This window comes from Notolepis coatsorum (genome assembly GCF_963971535.1).
Source record: "Notolepis coatsorum genome assembly, chromosome: 9".
NCBI classification, from domain to species: Eukaryota; Metazoa; Chordata; class Actinopteri; order Aulopiformes; family Paralepididae; genus Notolepis; species Notolepis coatsorum.
In genome coordinates this window covers 42,851,580-42,874,832 of record NC_140173.1, presented here as the reverse complement: position 1 = coordinate 42,874,832, position 23,253 = coordinate 42,851,580, and the positions used below count along the sequence as shown (strand labels likewise).

Sequence of the window (23,253 nt, the reverse complement as noted above, 5' to 3'; positions counted from 1 at the left end):
TGAACTCGTCTTCCATAATAAAAGGGCATTTAGGGAAAACTAATAATAATAAGTAACGTTACTTGTTCAGCAGCAGGTGCTCTTGATTAGAACCGAATCAGTCAGTGCACCACTTTACATGTCTACAACACGCAAAATATAGACATCTTCAATAATAATAATACATTTTAGTGTTCAACGTACCTTATTCCGCTTTACCAAGGGGTGTTAATTACTGAAGTAAGGTCCTTGTACTCTATATAGTTCGCTGTCTGCTCCGACGTTGTCTCTGGGTTACTTCCTGTATTAGTTACAGGTCTCCTTTTGAACAAACAGGATGCTGTGACCTTTATACTATAGAAAAGACGAGCTCTGCCCCCATGTGGACACTAAAGGAAAATGCACAAGCGGCAACTGAAATATTAACCCAGGGCTTCTTAAATAGAAAGCTTAATATTCTGAGCTAATAAAGAAAAGTTGATCATCTAGACCAATGTAAATTAAAGCTTACTGATAATAAAGATGATAGGCATCGTGACCCTTGGCGGTCAGTTACAGTCTCTCTCTAGTGATAGTGATGATACTAGTCTCTCTCTCTACTTATAGTGATGATAATAGTGTCTCTCTCTCTAGTGATAGTGATTATAATAGTGTGTCTCTCTCTAGTGATAGTGATGATAATAGTGTCTCTCTCTTTACTGATAGTGATTATAATAGTGTCTCTCTCTAGTGATAGTGATTATAATAGTCTCTCTCTCTAGTGATAGTGATGATAATAGTGTCTCTCTCTCTCTCTAGTGATAGTGATGATAATAGTATCTCTCTCTCTCTAGTGATAGTGATGATAATAGTGTCTCTCTCTCTAGTGATACTGATTATAATAGTGTCTCTCTCTCTAGTGATAGTGATTGTAATAGTGTCTCTCTCTAGTGATAGTGATTATAATAGTGTCTCTCTCTCTAGTGTTAGTGATTATAATAGTGTCTCTCTCTAGTGATAGTGATGATAATAGTGTATCTCTCTCTCTAGTGATAGCGATTATAATAGTGTCTCTCTCTCTAGTGACAGTGTTTATAATAGTGTATCTCTCTAGTGATAGTGATGATAATAGTGTCTCTCTCTCTAGTGATAGTGATTATAATAGTGTCTCTCTCTCTAGTGATAGTGATTATAATAATGTCTCTCTCTAGTGATAGTGATGATAAAAGTGTCTCTCTCTCTAGTGATAGTGATTATAATAGTGTCTCTCTCTCTCTAGTGATAGTGATGATAATAGTGTCTCTCTCTAGTTATAGTGATGATAATAGTGTCTCTCTCTCTACTGATAGTGATGATAATAGTGTCTCTCTCTCTAGTGATAGTGATTATAATAGTGTATCTCTCTAGTGATAGTGATTATAATTAGGGATGTCCCGATCCGATCACGTGATCGGAATCGGCGTCGATCACGTGCTTTTCAGAGTATCGGGGATCGGGAAAAAATAATAATAAAAATCGGCAGTCAAAAAAAGAAAAAATTTATTCAACAAACATGACCATGTCCACGTCTTAAACTCATACGGAGGCCTTAGTTTTGGTTTTAAATTACATATAATATATCATCATTAATGTATTTATTGTCACACAGAGCAGAATAATTATCCACAACAAACACATTCCCCTTTAATTTTCACCGTTGCAACACACATTCCCTTTAATTTAGACGCTACACGCTACACGCGACCACATCACAACAACAACACGTCGCTCCCGAAACACGGTTAATATCCACTGACTTGAGCAGCTAGACTTAATGTCAGAGGTTTGGAACTAAGCATTTTAAAATAGAAAGTCAAGCCAGTTGCAATGTTTGCAAGGAGGAGATTCCGCGTGGAGGAAAAACTCATGAAGCAGCAGGCTGGAGGCGAAGTTTTCAGACTAACTTTTCAACTGGAGGATAACGTTACGTGACTGAGGATTATCGTCGGCGTTTCAGACCAGAATGGGCATTACGTAAGTCGAACACTGAATGTATACTAATGTGCAAACATATATTGAAACTTTTAATATTTCTCATATGAAGCAGAAGCACATTTCTCAGGGTGAATGTAATAACAAAAGCCTCCGCTCTCGCGCCCCGGATTATTATAGGCAACAGATGGGCTTGTCTCGCTCTGCCAGTTTCTGACAAAAATGCGTCAAAATTGATTACTAATGTGAAAGATCGGATCGGAAACGATCGGATCGATAGATATTTAAAATCACATGATCGGGATCGGATCGGAAGCAAAAAAAGGCGATCGGGACATCCCTAATTATAATAGTGTATCTCTCTAGTGATAGTGATGATACTAGTCTATCTCTCTACTTATAGTGATGATAATAGTGTCTCTCTCTTTAGTGATAGCGATTATAATAGTGTCTCTCTCTAGTGATAGTGATGATAATAGTGTCTCTCTCTACTTATAGTGATGATAATAGTGTCTCTCTCTCTAGTGATAGTGATTATAATAGTGTCTCTCTCTTTACCGATAGTGATTATAATAGTGTCTCTCTCTCTCTAGTGATAGTAATTATAATAGTGTCTCTCTCTAGTGATAGTGATGATAATAGTGTATCTCTCTACTTATAGTGATGATAATAGTGTCTCTCTCTAGTGATAGTGATTATAATAGTGTCTCTCTAGTGATAGTGATGATAATGTGTCTCTCTCTTTACTAATAGTGATTATAATAGTGTCTCTCTCTGTCTCTAGTGATAGTGATTATAATAGTGTCTCTCTCTAGTGATAGTGATGATAATAGTGTGTCTTTCTCTCTCTAGTGATAGTGATGATAATAGTCTCTCTCTCTCTAGTGATAGTGATTATAATAGTGTCTCTCTCTCTAGTGATAGTGATTATAATAATGTCTCTCTCTAGTGATAGTGATGATAAAAGTGTCTCTCTCTCTCTAGTGATAGTGATTATAATAGTGTCTCTCTCTCTTTAGTGATAGTGATGATAATAGTGTCTCTCTCTAGTGATAGTGATGATAATAGTGTCTCTCTCTCTACTGATAGTGATGATACTAGTCTCTCTCTCTACTTATAGTGATGATAATAGTGTCTCTCTCTCTAGTGATAGTGATTATAATAGTGTCTCTCTCTAGTGATAGTGATGATAATAGTGTCTCTCTCTTTACTGATAGTGATTATAATAGTGTCTCTCTCTAGTGATAGTGATTATAATAGTCTCTCTCTCTAGTGATAGTGATGATAATAGTGTGTCTCTCTCTCTCTAGTGATAGTGATGATAATAATATCTCTCTCTCTCTAGTGATAGTGATGATAATAGTGTCTCTCTCTCTAGTGATACTGATTATAATAGTGTCTCTCTCTCTAGTGATAGTGATTATAATAGTGTCTCTCTCTAGTGATAGTGATTATAATAGTGTCTCTCTCTCTAGTGTTAGTGATTATAATAGTGTCTCTCTCTAGTGATAGTGATGATAATAGTGTATCTCTCTCTCTAGTGATAGCGATTATAATAGTGTCTCTCTCTCTAGTGATAGTGTTTATAATAGTGTATCTCTCTAGTGATAGTGATGATAATAGTCTCTCTCTCTCTCTCTCTAGTGATAGGGATTATAATAGTGTCTCTCTCTCTAGTGATAGTGATTATAATAATGTCTCTCTCTAGTGATAGTGATGATAAAAGTGTCTCTCTCTCTAGTGATAGTGATTATAATAGTGTCTCTCTCCCTCTAGTGATAGTGATGATAATAGTGTCTCTCTCTAGTGATAGTGATGATAATAGTGTCTCTCTCTCTACTGATAGTGATGATAATAGTGTCTCTCTCTCTAGTGATAGTGATTATAATAGTGTATCTCTCTAGTGATAGTGATTATAATAGTGTATCTCTCTAGTGATAGTGATGATACTAGTCTATCTCTCTACTTATAGTGATGATAATAGTGTCTCTCTCTCTAGTGATAGCGATTATAATAGTGTCTCTCTCTAGTGATAGTGATGATAATAGTGTCTCTCTCTACTTATAGTGATGATAATAGTGTCTCTCTCTCTAGTGATAGTGATTATAATAGTGTCTCTCTCTTTACCGATAGTGATTATAATAGTGTCTCTCTCTCTCTAGTGATAGTAATTATAATAGTGTCTCTCTCTAGTGATAGTGATGATAATAGTGTATCTCTCTACTTATAGTGATGATAATAGTGTCTATCTCTAGTGATAGTGATTATAATAGTGTCTCTCTAGTGATAGTGATGATAATAGTGTCTCTCTCTTTACTAATAGTGATTATAATAGTGTCTCTCTCTGTCTCTAGTGATAGTGATTATAATAGTGTCTCTCTCTAGTGATAGTGATGATAATAGTGTGTCTTTCTCTCTCTAGTGATAGTGATGATAATAGTCTCTCTCTCTCTAGTGATAGTGATTATAATAGTGTGTCTCTCTCTAGTGATAGTGATTATAATAATGTCTCTCTCTAGTGATAGTGATGATAAAAGTGTCTCTCTCTCTCTAGTGATAGTGATTATAATAGTGTCTCTCTCTCTTTAGTGATAGTGATGATAATAGTGTCTCTCTCTCTCTACTGATAGTGATGATACTAGTCTCTCTCTCTACTTATAGTGATGATAATAGTGTCTCTCTCTCTAGTGATAGTGATTATAATAGTGTCTATCTCTAGTGATAGTGATGATAATAGTGTCTCTCTCTTTACTGATAGTGATTATAATAGTGTCTCTCTCTAGTGATAGTGATTATAATAGTCTCTCTCTCTAGTGATAGTGATGATAATAGTGTGTCTCTCTCTCTCTAGTGATAGTGATGATAATAGTATCTCTCTCTCTCTAGTGATAGTGATGATAATAGTGTCTCTCTCTCTAGTGATACTGATTATAATAGTGTCTCTCTCTCTAGTGATAGTGATTATAATAGTGTCTCTCTCTAGTGATAGTGATTATAATAGTGTCTCTCTCTCTAGTGTTAGTGATTATAATAGTGTCTCTCTCTAGTGATAGTGATGATAATAGTGTATCTCTCTCTCTAGTGATAGCGATTATAATAGTGTCTCTCTCTCTAGTGATAGTGTTTATAATAGTGTATCTCTCTAGTGATAGTGATGATAATAGTGTCTCTCTCTCTAGTGATAGTGATTATAATAGTGTCTCTCTCTCTCTCTAGTGATAGTGATTATAATAATGTCTCTCTCTAGTGATAGTGATGATAAAAGTGTCTCTCTCTCTAGTGATAGTGATTATAATAGTGTCTCTCTCTCTCTAGTGATAGTGATGATAATAGTGTCTCTCTCTAGTTATAGTGATGACAATAGTGTCTCTCTCTCTACTGATAGTGATGATAATAGTGTCTCTCTCTCTAGTGATAGTGATTATAATAGTGTATCTCTCTAGTGATAGTGATTATAATAGTGTATCTCTCTAGTGATAGTGATGATACTAGTCTATCTCTCTACTTATAGTGATGATAATAGTGTCTCTCTCTCTAGTGATAGCGATTATAATAGTGTCTCTCTCTAGTGATAGTGATGATAATAGTGTCTCTCTCTACTTATAGTGATGATAATAGTGTCTCTCTCTAGTGATAGTGATTATAATAGTGTCTCTCTCTTTACCGATAGTGATTATAATAGTGTCTCTCTCTCTCTAGTGATAGTAATTATAATAGTGTCTCTCTCTAGTGATAGTGATGATAATAGTGTATCTCTCTACTTATAGTGATGATAATAGTGTCTCTCTCTAGTGATAGTGATTATAATAGTGTCTCTCTAGTGATAGTGATGATAATGTGTCTCTCTCTTTACTAATAGTGATTATAATAGTGTCTCTCTCTGTCTCTAGTGATAGTGATTATAATAGTGTCTCTCTCTAGTGATAGTGATGATAATAGTGTGTCTTTCTCTCTCTAGTGATAGTGATGATAATAGTCTCTCTCTCTCTCTAGTGATAGGGATTATAATAGTGTCTCTCTCTCTCTAGTGATAGTGATTATAATAATGTCTCTCTCTAGTGATAGTGATGATAAAAGTGTCTCTCTCTCTAGTGATAGTGATTATAATAGTGTCTCTCTCCCTCTAGTGATAGTGATGATAATAGTGTCTCTCTCTAGTGATAGTGATGATAATAGTGTCTCTCTCTCTACTGATAGTGATGATAATAGTGTCTCTCTCTCTAGTGATAGTGATTATAATAGTGTATCTCTCTAGTGATAGTGATTATAATAGTGTATCTCTCTAGTGATAGTGATGATACTAGTCTATCTCTCTACTTATAGTGATGATAATAGTGTCTCTCTCTCTAGTGATAGCGATTATAATAGTGTCTCTCTCTAGTGATAGTGATGATAATAGTGTCTCTCTCTACTTATAGTGATGATAATAGTGTCTCTCTCTCTAGTGATAGTGATTATAATAGTGTCTCTCTCTACCGATAGTGATTATAATAGTGTCTCTCTCTCTCTAGTGATAGTAATTATAATAGTGTCTCTCTCTAGTGATAGTGATGATAATAGTGTATCTCTCTACTTATAGTGATGATAATAGTGTCTCTCTCTAGTGATAGTGATTATAATAGTGTCTCTCTAGTGATAGTGATGATAATAGTGTCTCTCTCTTTACTAATAGTGATTATAATAGTGTCTCTCTCTGTCTCTAGTGATAGTGATTATAATAGTGTCTCTCTCTAGTGATAGTGATGATAATAGTGTGTCTTTCTCTCTCTAGTGATAGTGATGATAATAGTCTCTCTCTCTCTCTCTCTTGTGATAGTGATGATAATAGTGTCTCTCTCTCTCTCTAGTGATAGTGATGATAATAGTGTCTCTCTCTCTAGTGATACTGATTATAATAGTGTCTCTCTCTCTAGTGATAGTGATTATAATAGTGTCTCTCTCTAGTGATAGTGATTATAATAGTGTCTCTCTCTCTAGTGATAGTGATTATAATAGTGTCTCTCTCTAGTGATAGTGATTATAATAGTGTCTCTCTCTAGTGATAGTGATGATAATAGTGTCTCTCTCTCTAGTGATAGTGATGATAAAAGTTTCTCTCTCTCTAGTGATAGTGATTATAAGAGTGTCTATCTCTCTCTAGTGATAGTGATGATAATAGATAATAGATGACCTCAGGAAGCTCCAGGTGGTCCAGAACAGGGCAGCACGGTTGGTACTGGGCTGCTCACTAAGGTCTAATGTGAGCCGTATGCATGCCCGCCTCTCTTGGCTTAACGTTGAAAATAGATTGGCTTTTAATTAGAGCTGGGCCGTTAACGGCGTTAACGTGCTGCGTTAACGCTATACTAGTATCGCGCGATAATATAATTAACGCATTAATCTTAAAAAAAAAAAAAAAAAAAAAATTTACTTTTTTTTTTTTTTTACCTTTATTTACCCAGGGTAGGTTCGCTGAGCACAGATGCTCTTTTTCAGGAACGCCCTGCTTCACATTCACACAGTTCCATTCACACCTGGGAGCTGCCCAGTACAACCACAGTTGACACCATTGGCCACTGAGCAACTCCACTGGAGCAGTTGATGTCACATAGTTCAAGTTTGAAATGATTCTTTCTGTTTTGCTCCTGAGAGTGCTAGATACTGTACTGTACTGGTAATATTATTTATTTGTGTTAACTTCTGAATAAAACAACTTATTAAACACAAGTACATCTTATTGAACATTATTTTGATATTTCATTACCAATTATCATAGCAAAACTGCTTTTTCAAACAGTCTGTAATGCATTTTGGAAACGGGAGATGGGCTCATGGTGTAATGGGCCACCTGGCCTGAGAAACATAAGGAGGAAAGAAAAAGTAAGGACTTACTTCTGGTCATTATTTGGGTAGAACACACATATTTTGAATGCCTTCGGCAGGTTTTTTTTTTTTTTTTTTAGCCATTTTAATCTAGATTAATCTAGATTAAATCCAGGATTGCAGATATATTAATCTAGATTAAAAAAATTAATCTATGCCCACCTCTACTTTTAATATACTTGTGCTGTTCAAGTTGGTCATGAGCAGTAAAACTCCTGTTTTTATACATAATCAGATTGTTTTTAGTAATACTGTGCACGAGCATTACACTAGAGGTTCCAGTAGTGGGCAGCTTGAATTGCCAGGTCCTAGAGCCAGCACTTTGGGGAGATCTTTTATTTTTAGAGCATTAACTCTGTGGAATGGCCTGCCTCGGAACCTCTGCTGCATTTACAGTAGATTCACTTTTAAAAAGAATCTTAAATTGTTTTTAAATTGTTTTTAACACTGTAAAGTAATTTTTTGTTTTTGTTTTACACTAATGTAATTTTAGCTATATTAATTGTTACAGTAGGTTCATTATGCATTGTGTGTACTGACTTTTAATAATTTTGTTTTTTGCAATAGTGATTGTTTTTGTGTGTTTTTTTGTGTGTGGACCCCAGGAAGACTAGCTGGTTGCTATCGCACCAGCTAATGGGGATCCCTAATAAAATCAAATCAAAAATCAAATAAATAGTGTCTCTCTCTAGTGATAGTGATTATAATAGTGTCTTTCTCTAGTGATAGTGATTATAATAGTGTCTCTCTCTCTATTGATAGTGATTATAATAGTGTCTCTCTAGTGATAGTGATTATAATAGTGTCTCTCTCTCTAGTGATAGTGATGATAATAGTGTCTCTCTCTCTAGTGATAGTGATTATAATAGTGTCTCTCTCTAGTGATAGTGATTATAATAGTGTCTCTCTCTCTAGTGATAGTGATTCTGATCGTGTTACGGCGCCGCTACCAGAAGGACTCGTTGTCCAGCCTGAAGAACAGTGGAGAGATCCATGAACAGCTGGTGACCTACGATGAGGAGGGAGGAGGAGAGATGGACACCAACGGGTAGGTTGGCTTATTATAGAAAACATTAGACAGTATGTCTGTGTATGTTGGCTTATTATAGAAAACATTAGACAGTATGTATGTGTATCGTCTCCCGATCCCGGACGGATTTGCTGCATGTCCTCCCCCCATATCTTCTCCCGTTCTTCCTGTCCTCTGCTCTCTGTCGGTCATGTTTGAACAGAATAAAGCTGTAAAAAATGCTCAAATAAATATATAAAAAAATAAACATTAGACAGTATGTCTGTGTATGTGGGCTTATTATACATTATTATTAATAATTATTACATTATTATTATACATTATACAACATTAGGCAGTATCTATTAGGGGTGTAACGGTACACAGAAGCCACGGTTCAGTACGTACCTCGGTATTGGGGTTACGTTTCGGTACTAGTTCGGTACAACAGAAAAAAATCTTTTTTTGTACATTAAATCCGCCTAAAATACATACCTAAGTAAATGGAATATTGCTCCACTTCTACAAGGTCCATTTGCATATTCTTGGTATCTAGGGACATCTATGGACCTCAGTGAATGTATTCCCAGTGTCAGAAATATTGTGTCTATTACTAGGCTTGCTTAAATTGTGATGAAACAAAGGAGAATATGAATTATGATTTTTCTTTGAATCTTTGTGAATAACACCATGCTAATAATGACCAAACATTAAAAACTGCCACTGATCTCGTTCAGTACCTTCTTGAGATCATGTGTACAAGAAAATCTAAGGAAATGAATAAAGGGAAGATGATTAAACAGAAGGTTCTGTAGATACAGTACTGAATTCTCCCATTCAGACCAATGCAATTTGAAATATTATTATAGAATATTGTAACTGAGGGGTACAATTCCCTGACTGTATTGTTAGATATGATATTTAATACCACTACCTCATGTACTTTAACTTCTGGCCACCCAGTACAAGATATAAGTATGATGAACACTTTCCCACCTGATGAAACGAATCCACACAAATGTACCAAATCGAAGGTTTAATACAGCAAAAGGTGTATACAACGATCACTTAATTACATTTATGATTTGAAATATGAAATATGCACTTTTATGGCAAATGAGTATTCGTAGGTAAATCAACATTGAATGTCCAATCTCTGGTTACGCAGGGAGTAAGTATACAACCTGGAATATTTAGGAAACGATAGCGATGGTACTTAAATGATTAGAGCTGGATACACTAAGGGGGTGGGGGGTCCCGCTGGTTGTAAGACAGTAGGAGGGGGGGGGTTAGAGAAGCCGCTGGCGGTATCCCATCTGGCCGACGGTGTCTTGGGAGAATCCAAAGTCTTGGACACGGTGCCCACAGAACCTCGGACCGCAGACGAATACAGCTGGACCCTCTGTGGACGGTAGCTGCCGGTCCACAACGGAGAGACGTGAGGCGACCTCACTGGTGTCGAGCGCCGTCTCACCTGGAGTCCTCTCCGGGGGGTAGTTCCAACACTCCGCAGTGTTGGCCTTTATCCATGGAATAATCAAAGCACACAAAGCATAATCCAAGCCGTGGAAGGCTCGCCGTCGTCCGGGTAGAGTAATCCAATATACAGGTCCAGTCGCTCTTGGCCCGGAGCTCCTCGGATGCAATCACCACTAGGGGTCTGACCAGCCTGGTTAAGCGTCCAGATAACGTCAGGAACGATGGGGGTACTGATAACTTTAGAACTCTAACCGAACGATGCACCATACATAAATAGACTATTATTAGCTTAATAGAATACGTCCAACTCGACGGTATAGTGCCAAACTATGACTATTCAACTATTAATCTTCACGATATCTCAATGCCTATTCTGGGCCAAGTCGGCCTTACTACACCACACGTGCGTCGTGGGGAGGCTTTACGTCTGTCACTCTGTTGGAGGGTAAAGAACTGGACTAAAAGAAAGTTCTACTTTACTTGCGCCATATATATATGCGCTATGAACAAATAGTACCATTCGTATTTCGCCCGACATATTCCTGCGCGGAACCGGGGCTTGCCACGACATGTTAGGCGGCACGATTGAACTTGGACCTAGGGGTATGGCAACCTGGCGCCAGGTTCTCGTCCAATGGTAGAATGAAACTATTATGGGCTGTTTAGTAGACTAAAGGGATATTCAATGCATATTGTACAAGGAATATACAGGGGATATCAAACGATATACAAATACAATTAAATATATATATATAAATAAATATACATATTCGGTTTAATCTGATCCTTCACAACAGCCGCCCCCTAATTAGTCCCACCTAATAAGCTAAGCAGAGACAGATTAACCGCACTGTCTACCACTCAAGGTCCGCTGTAAGGGTCAGTCAACTCACAAAGTCATGGGGTCATGGTCATCATCGATAGTATCTGGGAGTCGGGGCAGTTCTATGAGCCTCGCCACGGGACGTGTGTAAGTGCGCCCTTGGACGAGTACTTCAGCTGCTCGGACCTTGCCATCGGCACCGGTGATCACTTTGCTTACGCGGCCAGCCGGCCACATAGCTCTGGGTAGTGACTGGTCAATAATCATGACGACTGTTCCTTCTGTCAAATTGTCTCTCTCTTTTACCCACTTCTGGCGGGTCTGTAGAGACGGTAGGTAGTGAAGTAGGAAGCTGCTCCAAAACTTGTCAGCTAGTACTTGGCTGTACCTCCACATTATTCGGCCGTTCGCTTCTTCGGGCCTGTACATTGTCTGGGGTAGCGCGGGGTCCAGCCGCCCCATTAGGAGTGTGTTGGGGGTGACTGGGTCGACATCTGCTACATCACTGGAGACGTAACCGAGGGGCTTTGAGTTCAATACTCCCTCGATCTCCGTGAGGACTGTCATTAGGACTTCCTCCGCCACAGTCTGGGCTCCAAGTACGGCGTACAGGGCTGTCTTTATAGAACGTACTTCTCGTTCCCAGGTTCCACCGAAGTGGGGTGCGTTCGGGGGATTAAACTGGAAGTCAATCTGGGCTGGAGCGAGGTGGGTCTTAAGTTCTGGGCCCATAGCTTGGAAGCTCTCTCTCAGCTCTCTTTCTCCGCCTTTGAAGTTGGTCCCGTGATCAGACAACAATGTAGACGGTTTTCCTTTCCGTGATGTGAATCTCCGGAAGGCCATAAGGAATGAGTCTGTGCTCATGGTCGGAAGGAGCTCGATATGTATCGCTCTGGTGGTCATGCATTTGAATACAATACCCCACCGCTTCTCGGTGCCTCTTCCTCTCTTTATATACAACGGGCCAAAGCAGTCCATGCCTGTGGAGTGGAATGGCTTGTCGCCGATTCGGAGGCGACAGGGGGGTAAGTCAGCCATCCGTGGTATGCTGGGCTGCGCGCGCCACTTACGGCAGTCTAGACAGGTTCGCTGGAAGCGCCGTACTGCTTCTCTTCCTTGCAATATCCAATAACGACGTCTGATCTCCGCGAAGACTCTCTCTGCTCCTGCGTGGTGTACATCCTCGTCGTATTTCTTTATGATCAGCTCTGTGACCTTGTGTCGGCTGTTCAAGACGATCGGTTGCTTAATGTCATCTGGTAGATCGGGGGCTCTCCGCAGGCGACCACCCACTCTGATGAGATTATGGGCGTCACTCTCTGGTGCCAGGTGAATCAGTCTGCTGTCTGATGGGACGGGGTTTCCTCCCTGTAGACAGTCTAGCTCATCGGGGAACGAGTCTCTCTGGGCTCGTTGTAGTAGAAGAAGTTCTGCTTCTTCGTAGTCAGCTGCTGACATGTCAGTGGTGGACTGAATCTCTGGGTGGTGCCGCAGGAATGTTCTTTGCTGCGCACTCTCTAGGGTAATGCAGTCATCTATGTTGGGGTCTGTGGAGGCGACAGTGCTCAGTCCACAGAACATAGGTTTCTTGTTCTCAGCCTCCTCGTTACTTGCTTCCCTCGGGGTGGGCGTAGGCCAATCTCCTTCCGGGAGCTTGAGGAATGCTGGTCCGTCACTGTAGATGTTGCGACGGGTTAGGTCATCCAGAGACATTCCCCGGGTGATGACGTCAGCTGGGTTGTGTTTGGTGTCCACATACCGCCAGCTTGCTTCTTCTGTTAACTCTTGAATCTCGGTGACTCTGACTCCCACGAAGACTTTGTATCTGCATGAATCGGACTTGATCCATGTGAGTACTGTCGTGGAATCTGACCACAAGATTGTTCTATGCACCGGGATGGTGAGTTCACGTTGGATTAACGTGGCTAGATGCGCTCCTGCGAGGGCTGCGCAGAGCTCTAGACGTGGGATAGATTGTTGCTTACGTGGGGCTATTCTTGAGCGGGCCAGGATGAAAGCAGTGTGTATCTTTCCTCCCATCTCTTGGGCACGCAAGTAGGCCACCGATCCGTAGGCTACTTCGGAGGCGTTGCTGAAGACGTGTAGCTCAATCTCGCATGTCTCTGGCCTCACTGTGGATGGGAAGTAGCTGCGGCGTATATTGACACCTGGGAGTGAGCGGAGTTCCGTCTCCCACTCTCTCCATGTTGAGGCAAGGTGTGCGGGTATTGGGTCGTCCCAGCCCTGGTCCTTGTCCCATAGTGCTCGTACAATCATCTTTGCCCTGGTGGTGTAAGGTAGAATACATCCCAACGGGTCATATTGTCTGGCGAGTGTTCTGTACACACTCCGTCTGGTGGTCGGTATCGCCGCCGACCTTCCCTGCTCTGGAGCCAAGGGTTTGTGTCTATAGTGGAGCGAGTCTGTTTTGAAGCGCCAGACTAGTCCTAGTGTCATTTCTTGGGCTTCTCCTGGGATTGTCGCCATCCAGGTCTCGCTGCTGGCAGCCTTGTCCGCGGAGGAGAGGCTGCGCAATACGTGCGGGTCACTGCTGGCCCACTGCCTGAGATCAAAGCCGCCTTTGATCAGGGAGGCGCGTAACTTGATTAGGAGAGCCTCGGCTTCTTCTTGAGTCGAGACGCTTTGTAAACAGTTGTCCAAGTAGAAACTGTTCTTCACACTGTGTTGGACCTCTTCATCTGCTGCTGGGTCCTCTGTGACGTGTTTCTGTAGTGCAAATGTAGCACAGCACGGGCTGCATGTGGTTCCGAAGGGGAGTACTTCCCACTGGTAGATGGATGGGTTCTCATCTCCGATCTTCTCTCTCCATAGGAACCGTAGCAGAGGCTTGTCCTCCTCTACTAGTCTCACCTGCAAGAACATCCCTTTGATATCCCCGCTTATAGCCACCTTGTCCTGGCGGAAGCGCAGTAACACGCCTAGTGGGGAGGGGCCGAGTGTGGGGCCGGGCAAGAGCTCTTTATTCAGATTTTGGGATCCGATCTGGTAGCTGCAGTTAAACACAATGCGATCCTTGCCGTTGTGATGGACCTTGTGATGCGGCACATACCATGATTCGGTCGTCTGATCGGCCTCTTTAATGTCAATCTTTGTTACGTGTCCCGCTGTGATTAGCTTCTCAATCTCAGCTCGGTACACACTCTCTTGAGCGGGGTCTTTGGCTTGGCGCCGCTCTGTGTTCAGTAGATAGCGCTCCGTGGCGTCTTTCTTTGCGTGAAAGGTGGGCATTCCCTCTCGCCTCAGGAGTGGAGTTGCGTATCTCATCACTCCGCCGACTGTGACTCTCTTTGTCCCCTGCTCGAGTAGGTTGATGGCGTAAATGTCTTCTTTAGAGCGAATATCTTTCTTTTCGTTCTTAAAGGGCATTGTCTCTAGGGTCCATAGCCTCTCGACATGCTGCAGGAGAGTGGTGTCTTCTTCTGTCGTTCTGGAGTGGAAGCAGCTAGTGGCTGCTGTTCGGTTGAGAGATTTAGCGAGGGGGCCTTGTAGGGTCCACCCTAGGCGGGTCTCGACTGCTGCAGGACAGCCTCGGGGGCCTGTATGGACCCGGTCAATCGGGACTATGAGTTCTGCATGGTCGGAGCCTATCAACAGGGTCGGGGTAGCGCCGTCTATGAGCGGGATAGGTAATTGGCGCAGGTGCACATATTTATCCATCAACTTGGTGACAGGGTAGGTGTACTGTACTGTCCTATTTCTTGGCTGGTGAAAGCATTTGTGATCTTGTACCGTCGCTCTGGCTGCCCGTTGGCTGCGATGGTGAAGGAGACATTCTCGCCCTTTATCGTCTTTAAATCTCTTCTTATTGTCCGAATCGTCATTTCGTTCTTGCTCCCCCGCAGTCCCAACTGGGTCGCAGCGGAGGCGAGCAGAAGGGTCTTCTCTGACCCGTCATCAAGGACGGCGTAAGTGTCCATGACTTTATCTTGGTAGCTCAATGTCACACGGACTACCTTTAAGAGCACTTGGGCTCCGCTGCTGCTGGCGGGGTCAATGTACATGACACTTGCCTTGGTGCCGCTCCGTGGTGCGGGTATAGGCCGTCTTCCGTTACTTTCGTGTAGTATATCTAGATGGGCTCCATCGCACCGGCTGCACCTTTTCTTTAGGCGGCATTCGGCTGCCATGTGGGGCCGCGCACATCGATAACAGCGCCGGTTGGACTTTATCCATTGACTCACTTCTTCTGCATTCATCTTTGTGAATAGGTCACATTGTGACAGCCAGTGTTCTTTCTCACAGTAGGGACACGCTATCTTCCACTTCTCTTTTCTCGAGGGGGTGCTGTGACTCTTACTGCTCGGTACTGACTCTGATTGGTGCATGACAGTCACCGATCTTCTTCCATCATTTATTCTCCTGGGTCCCTCTCTGGAGCTTGGCGTGCTCCGTCCGAAGGTATCCAGTCGTAAGCTGCTGACTTCTCTCGCCAGGAAGTCGGCTAGATCAAGGAGGGATGGCTCGGGGCCGTTGGGATCCCGGTAATCCCTCTGCCGCCTAAAGCGCTCCTGTCTTGCGGGTGGCAGCTTCTCCAAAATCCTCTCGACGTTAGAGTTGGCGTATAGCTCATGCATGCCCTTCTCCCGTTGCGCTCCCAGCATCCCTACCAGGGACTGCACTTTGATTGACAGGTCGTCTAGTGAGCGATTGTCTGTGGCTGGGGGTAGGCGATCAATATGCCTTATCTCTTGGATTACGTAATCCCATATACGTCCATATCTCTGATCCAGCGCTGCAAGGGCCGCTGTGTATGGGGTCGAAGAGGTAGCATAGGCTAGCGCTATATTGTGCGCTCGCGGTACTTTCAGGTGCTTCAGTAATATTGCATACTTGTGGCATTCATCAGCGACATCCACCATCATTGTCTCTAAGCACATCCGGAGCTCCGTGTACTGTGCTCGACTCTCATAGGCGAAGTCTGGGAATGACGGCGTGGCATTGTATGACGCCGTGGATGGCTGATATATCGGCGAGCGTTGGGGGAGAGACCTCCTGGGCGAGTCCCCTCTTGCGCCTCGCTGTGGGCTGGTACTGGCAGGGTACCATGGCCCGCTGGTCCAGGTGCTGTTCCTCGGGGCTGGTCGTGCGTCGTGCTCACCCGTGAATAGAGTCGGGGGTCTGTAGCGCAGCGCCGCGGGGGTATAGCCTGGACTGTATGGGACCTCCTGGTCCGGTGGAGTACTGTGCTGTCGTCGGGCTTGGTTCTCCTCTTCTCCCGCTTCTTCCTCTATCAGATCTTCCAGATCCTGTAATCGTTTATTTAGCTTCTCCGCAGTGTATGCCGCTCCTTCCTTGTAGCTGGGTCTCGCTTGGACCGGTCTGTGAAGGGGGTCTGCGGGGGGTATAGGCTCGGTCTGTTGGTCAAGTTCAGGGTCGCTTGCTCGTTGAGGAGACGCTGCCCTTGACTGTTGTCTCGACGAGTTCTTGAACCCCTAGCGGAGGGAGAGGGTGTTGTCCTTTTGATCAGCTGCTCTATTAGTTGCGCTTGTAGTCTGTCGCGGTCTGCGTCTCTTTGGGCACCGGCAGCGGCACGCTGGGTGTCTGCTCGGTCTCTTGCCATATTCTCTTCCGTCTGAAGGCGCCTCATTTCCAGGCGTATGTGCTCTTCTTCGCTCCGTTGCTGTATCTGAAGTCGATCGCGTTCACCCTGGAGCCGATCGCGTTCGGTAGAGGCTGTCAGGCTGACGAGGAACGCCTGTTGTAGTATCCTCTCCGCTTCTCTGGGGGAAGGCGGTTGTGGAGGCGAGCCGCTCCTGCGTGAGCCGCTCCTGGGGGTACTCGTTGGGGAGTCCTGGAGCTCTAGTTCCTCGGCGCTCTCCTCCTCTTCTTCCGTGCAGAGTTCTCTCTCTGTAGGGTTGTCTTCCTCCCGGGGCTGGTCAGGGACTACTTCTTGGGTAGTGGCGGGGGGTAAAGGCATGTCAATTCCCTCCTGGTCCCCACCGTGAGCTTGGTCAGTTACATTAGGACCTACTAGGGCCTCTGTGGTCGGGGAAACCTGGTCGTTAAGGTCAGACATAATTTTACTTTCTACTTTTACCGCGTTTACCGTTTGTCGAAGGCTAGGTAGTTGACTGACAGTGTAAGCCTCTAAGTACTGAGGTGTCTGTCGTCTGCGCCGCGGGCGTTCTAGGTTAGGAGGATCGTTTCGTGGAGTGTTCATCATAGGCCATTTCGATATTAATAACACTATATTAATATTACACTAGTTACCCTCCGGCTCGAAGGACCAATTGTAACTGAGGGGTACAATTCCCTGACTGTATTGTTAGATATGATATTTAATACCACTACCTCATGTACTTTAACTTCTGGCCACCCAGTACAAGATATAAGTATGATGAACACTTTCCCACCTGATGAAACGAATCCACACAAATGTACCAAATCGAAGGTTTAATACAGCAAAAGGTGTATACAACGATCACTTAATTACATTTATGATTTGAAATATGAAATATGCACTTTTATGGCAAATGAGTATTCGTAGGTAAATCAACATTGAATGTCCAATCTCTGGTTACGCAGGGAGTAAGTATACAACCTGGAATATTTAGGAAACGATAGCGATGGTACTTAAATGATTAGAGCTGGATACACTAAGGGGGGGGGGGGGGTCCCGCTGGTTGTAAGACAGTAGGAGGGGGGGGTTAGAGAAGCCGCTGGCGGTATCCCATCTGGCCGACGGTGTCTTGGGAGAATCCAAAGTCTTGGACACGGTGCCCACAGAACCTCGGACCGCAGACGAATACAGCTGGACCCTCTGTGGACAGTAGCTGCCGGTCCACAACGGAGAGACGTGAGGCGACCTCACTGGTGTCGAGCGCCGTCTCACCTGGAGTCCTCTCCGGGGGGTAGTTCCAACACTCCGCAGTGTTGGCCTTTATCCATGGAATAATCAAAGCACACAAAGCATAATCCAAGCCGTGGAAGGCTCGCCGTCGTCCGGGTAGAGTAATCCAATATACAGGTCCAGTCGCTCTTGGCCCGGAGCTCCTCGGATGCAATCACCACTAGGGGTCTGACCAGCCTGGTTAAGCGTCCAGATAACGTCAGGAACGATGGGGGTACTGATAACTTTAGAACTCTAACCGAACGATGCACCATACATAAATAGACTATTATTAGCTTAATAGAATACGTCCAACTCGACGGTATAGTGCCAAACTATGACTATTCAACTATTAATCTTCACGATATCTCAATGCCTATTCTGGGCCAAGTCGGCCTTACTACACCACACGTGCGTCGTGGGGAGGCTTTACGTCTGTCACTCTGTTGGAGGGTAAAGAACTGGACTAAAAGAAAGTTCTACTTTACTTGCGCCATATATATATGCGCTATGAACAAATAGTACCATTCGTATTTCGCCCGACATATTCCTGCGCGGAACCGGGGCTTGCCACGACATGTTAGGCGGCACGATTGAACTTGGACCTAGGGGTATGGCAACCTGGCGCCAGGTTCTCGTCCAATGGTAGAATGAAACTATTATGGGCTGTTTAGTAGACTAAAGGGATATTCAATGCATATTGTACAAGGAATATACAGGGGATATCAAACGATATACAAATACAATTAAATATATATATATAAATAAATATACATATTCGGTTTAATCTGATCCTTCACAACAAATATAGAATAGCAGGCTTATAAATTACCTTATTATAGCCAATTCGCACATTTATATATATACATATATTATCTTTCAAATGGCCGGGTTCAATTTGGATTTAGTATCACCAGGCATGCATAAGAACAGATAATAAAATCTACTGTAATCTACTGTACTTTTTTATTTTCACCAGGATGCAACCGTTTTGAAACTAATTTCAGATATAATTGTTGCTGCATGCTAACAATAGGGAAGAGAAACTAACTGCGTTTCAATATTTGTCAATAATGTTACGTTTTGTGGTATATTATCCCGAATAATAAGAGTCATTAAAAAAATGCATACAGAACTATGAACCTTGATCCACATAGATCCTTTCAGGAAGTGTAGTTTTGAAAAATTCCAACGCAGATCCAGAGCTATGGATGTCCGCTACAAAAAGCCAGCAAAAAAACTACAATTCCCATGATTCAAGGTTTTCCAAAATGGTCGCCTCTCCCGAAATAAACAGACATTCAAGGGAAATCTATCTAATAACACTTTAACCTACTCCTAAACTAACATATTGATGATAATATACATTATAAATGCTGTTGTGACATGGTTATGATGTTTATACTTGAATACGTTTGACAAAGAAAACAATACTTTTGTAGAACATTCTGGGGATATTGATTTATGACATGATGTCATTTTGGGACCGTAAAGTGGTCATCACACGATCGCCAGCCCGGCACCGTCGTTTTGCTCGGGGCCAATCAAAAACCAAGCTTTCCCCCTCCCCCTCCTCCTCCTCCTCTCAGATACGACGTCTCCATCCTGACGTCGGCCCGCCACGACAGCTCCATGCTCCTTCACCCCGACCACGGCCCGCACCCCGACCACGCCCCGCACCCCTCCCTCTATGCCAGGGTCCAGAAGCAGCAGCAGCCGCACCACCACCCGCCCACAGCCTGCAAGGGTGACATGGCGGTGATGATCGAGGTGAAGAAGGACGAAGCAGACCGCGACCGAGGCGGCGTGCCGTATGACACCCTCCACATCTATGGCTACGAGGGCCCGGAGTCTCTGGCGGGCAGCCTCAGCTCACTGGAGAGCTCCTCCACCGACTCCAGTCTGGATTACGACTTCTTGAGCGACTGGGGACCGCGCTTCCGCACCCTGGCCGAGCTGTACGGCGTGGAAGGGTCGGGTCGCTACCCTCCGTACTGACCACGGAGAGGGAGATACAAAAATGCTTATACATGATGATGGAATTACATACACACACATACACACATGCACGCGCATTGCCAAAACATGCATGTATATACAGACTCACGTATTGCCAAAACACGGCCACACATAGCCAATATCACACACACATAAAAACATGCGTTTAAAACATACAATGCCTAAACACACACACACACACACACTTAATTGGCCAAACACATACACACAAGCTGAACTGAGATGTACGTCCTACTTTGTTGTATTAATCTGTCCAATCAGATGACACTGTGACAACCCTTCACACGTTCTCCTATGCAGAGAGTTGGAAAACGTTCCACTGTCAAAGATCTCTGCCCAAACGGGAAGCCAACTAACCGGTGCTACCTATACTCATATTATTTTCCCTTAACATGTTGAATAAATAATATTATATTATTGTTACCACCATATATTTTAGTCTCTTTTATAAATAAGAACATGTGTAAAAAAAAAAAAAAAAAGGAATAATTTAATTTTACGGCGTCTGTGCAGCCTTGTTATTCACTGTGTCCATGTGTCAACAACTATAAAAGATCAAGTATGGTTTCCTTATGCAGAAAAAGACTATAGTCCATTTACTTTTCTGATAACTACATCACTGCATAACTCATAAATGTTCAGACAAGCTTAATCTTTTGGTTATTTGTGATACTCTGTATGCACCCATTACAAAGTTATAGCTGCATTTTCTTTCAAACTACTTTGATTGCGGATGTCTCAAGTCTGTGACGCATAGAGACAGCTCTGCGTAGGAGTGTGCCCTTCACACATCAATTGGCCAATCAGATCCGTCTTGGACAGTGAGCTGGCCAATGATGTTTCCGCTGAAATAAGATTCATAATATCCTGTCTTTAATAACCTTTCACTCTTTTAATTCATCCTGTGGTGAAATCCGCTCCGATGTCATTATGTAGCCACTGTAATTAGAGAAGATAACATTACCTAAGTAGCTAACCACTTGGTTAGTATTTAGAGACTGTCTTGATAGAGGAGCTAACGTTACCTAAGTAGGTAACTGCTGGGTTAGTATGTAGAGTCTGTCTTGATAGAGAAGCTAACATTACCTAACTAGCTAACCGCTGGGTTAGTATTTAGAGACTGTCTTGATAGAGAAGCTATGTTACCTAACTAGCTAACCACTGGGTTAGTATTTAGAGACTGTCTTGATAGAGAAGCTAACTTTACCTAACTAGCTAACCACTGGGTTAGTATTTAGAGACTGTCTTGATAGAGAAGCTAACGTTACCTAACTAGCTAACCGCTGGGTTAGTATTAAGAGACTGTCTTGATAGAGAAGCTAACGTTACCTAACTAGCTAACTGATGGGTTAGTATTTAGAGACTGTCTTGATAGATAAGCTAACATTACCTAACTAGCTAACCACTGGGTTAGGATTTAGAGACAGTCTTGATAGAGAAGCTAATGTTACCTAACTAGCTAACCACTGGGTTAGTATTTAGAGACTGTCTTGATAGAGAAGCTAACGTTACCTAACTAGCTAACCACTGGGTTAGTATTTAGAGACAGTCTTGATAGAGAAGCTAATGTTACCTAACTAGCTAACCACTGGGTTAGTATTTAGAGACGGTCTTGATAGAGAAGCTAACGTTACCTAACTAGCTAACCACTGGGTTAGTATTTAGAGACTGTCTTGATAGAGAAGGTAACGTTACCTAACTAGCTAACCACTGGGTTAGTATTTAGAGACGGTCTTGATAGAGAAGCTAACGTTACCTAACTAGCTAACCACTGGGTTAGTATTTAGAGACTGTCTTGATAGAGAAGCTAACGTTACCTAACTAGCTAACCACTGGGTTAGTATTTAGAGACTGTCTTGATAGAGAAGCTACGTTACCTAAATAGCTAACCACTGGGTTAGTATTTAGAGACTGTCTTGATAGAGAAGCTAACGTTACCTAACTAGCTAACCACTGGTTAGTGAAGGTTGGATATCTTGGCTAGCTAGCTGTGTACAATGCTGTTGACATACTGAAATGATGGTTGTGGAAATGGTTGTATATGTCATGCACTGGTTGTACATAGTACATACGACAACAGATTGACGTTGCTGTTTTAAAATACAAATATGAACTTTATATTATGTTAGTTTATGACGGTAGTTTCAAGCCAGAAGTAGGGTAGATTTTACTCCAGAATGAAATCGGCACCATAACAGGTCCCATCTGGCGCTACATGGCAGCCATTTCACTCTCCTTCTTGTAATAATTTATTCTAAAGGGTTCTAAACAAAATGGCGGCGATAATATCAACCACTCTCACTTCATCCTATTTGTTTCATTACATTTAGCATGTGGTATTGAAAGCCTGTTATCTTGCTATTCTTTGATATATTTTTTTTTTATATATATAAAAAAGAGAAAAAAACACAACGAGAAGTGTGATTTTATGTTGATTGGAGTTTGTTGTTTTGATGTAATGACTTGGGGCAAGTGGGGGGGGGGGTTGAAAGGAAATACTTTAAATTCCATCTGAAATACTTTGCTCTTTATCGAAGTACTCCATACATACTGAGAGAAGCATGAGAACAGTCACTGTGAACAGGGGAACATGGATATTGATTCTTAACCAGTAATCAAATTTTAAACAGCGTTTGAAACGTTCATGGTGATCATTTACTGTTATCTGACTAACTGACTAATCCTGTTTATGAAGTAGCTTAAAAGTTCTTCCACTTTTTCAGAAACAGAATCCCCCTGGGAGCCAGGACCATTAAAACATACTAGTATTCTTGTCAAATGGGAACACAACCTGAGTAAACTGAGCCAGACTAAAGAATCCTTTGAGGTGTAAATTTTTCGGAATGTTCCCTCATTAGAATGTTCAGTAAAACATGTTTCATACTAACTATTCCCAGTCGAGTTTAGCTACAAACCCCGCCCCCATAACGTGACAAACTGCTGTGGTCTCTGATATCACGCTGTGATTGGCTGAGACGCTCTCCACACTGGCTTTCCTCTCTCTATTGTTCGTCAGCGTCAAGCTGTTAACTAGAAGCTAGCGTTATGCTAGCCAGCCTGTGAATAATAATTAGACAGAATGTTTGTTAAATTATCTAACTAGCTACTTGGTTGTTTCAACAGATTTACATTAGGGGCGCTAGCGTAATGTTAGCTCCATGTGGGTCTCTGCAGTCTACACTGCGTCAGCAGCCTGGGTTATAGGGTCATAGGGTCATAGGGTCCACACAGGGTCTGGCCTCCCAAGAGTTTGTAACAATGTGGACGGTTGGACCACACAGA

The 23,253-nt window shown here is 42.7% G+C and overlaps 1 protein-coding gene across 1 annotated transcript in view; it reads left to right on the top strand.

The window, feature by feature from the left end:
- cdh5 (cadherin 5) overlaps window positions 1-20,470 on the top strand; it is a gene marked incomplete at its 5' end in the record, with an annotated part of 156,791 nt that extends 136,321 nt beyond the window's left edge. The window contains 2 exon segments of the mRNA XM_084321851.1: window positions 8,707-8,839; window positions 19,542-20,470. Of these exon segments, the coding sequence (XP_084177977.1) occupies window positions 8,707-8,839; window positions 19,542-19,950 (542 nt within the window). The 3' untranslated portion in view covers window positions 19,951-20,470.
- Window positions 20,471-23,253: the final 2,783 nt, after the last annotated feature.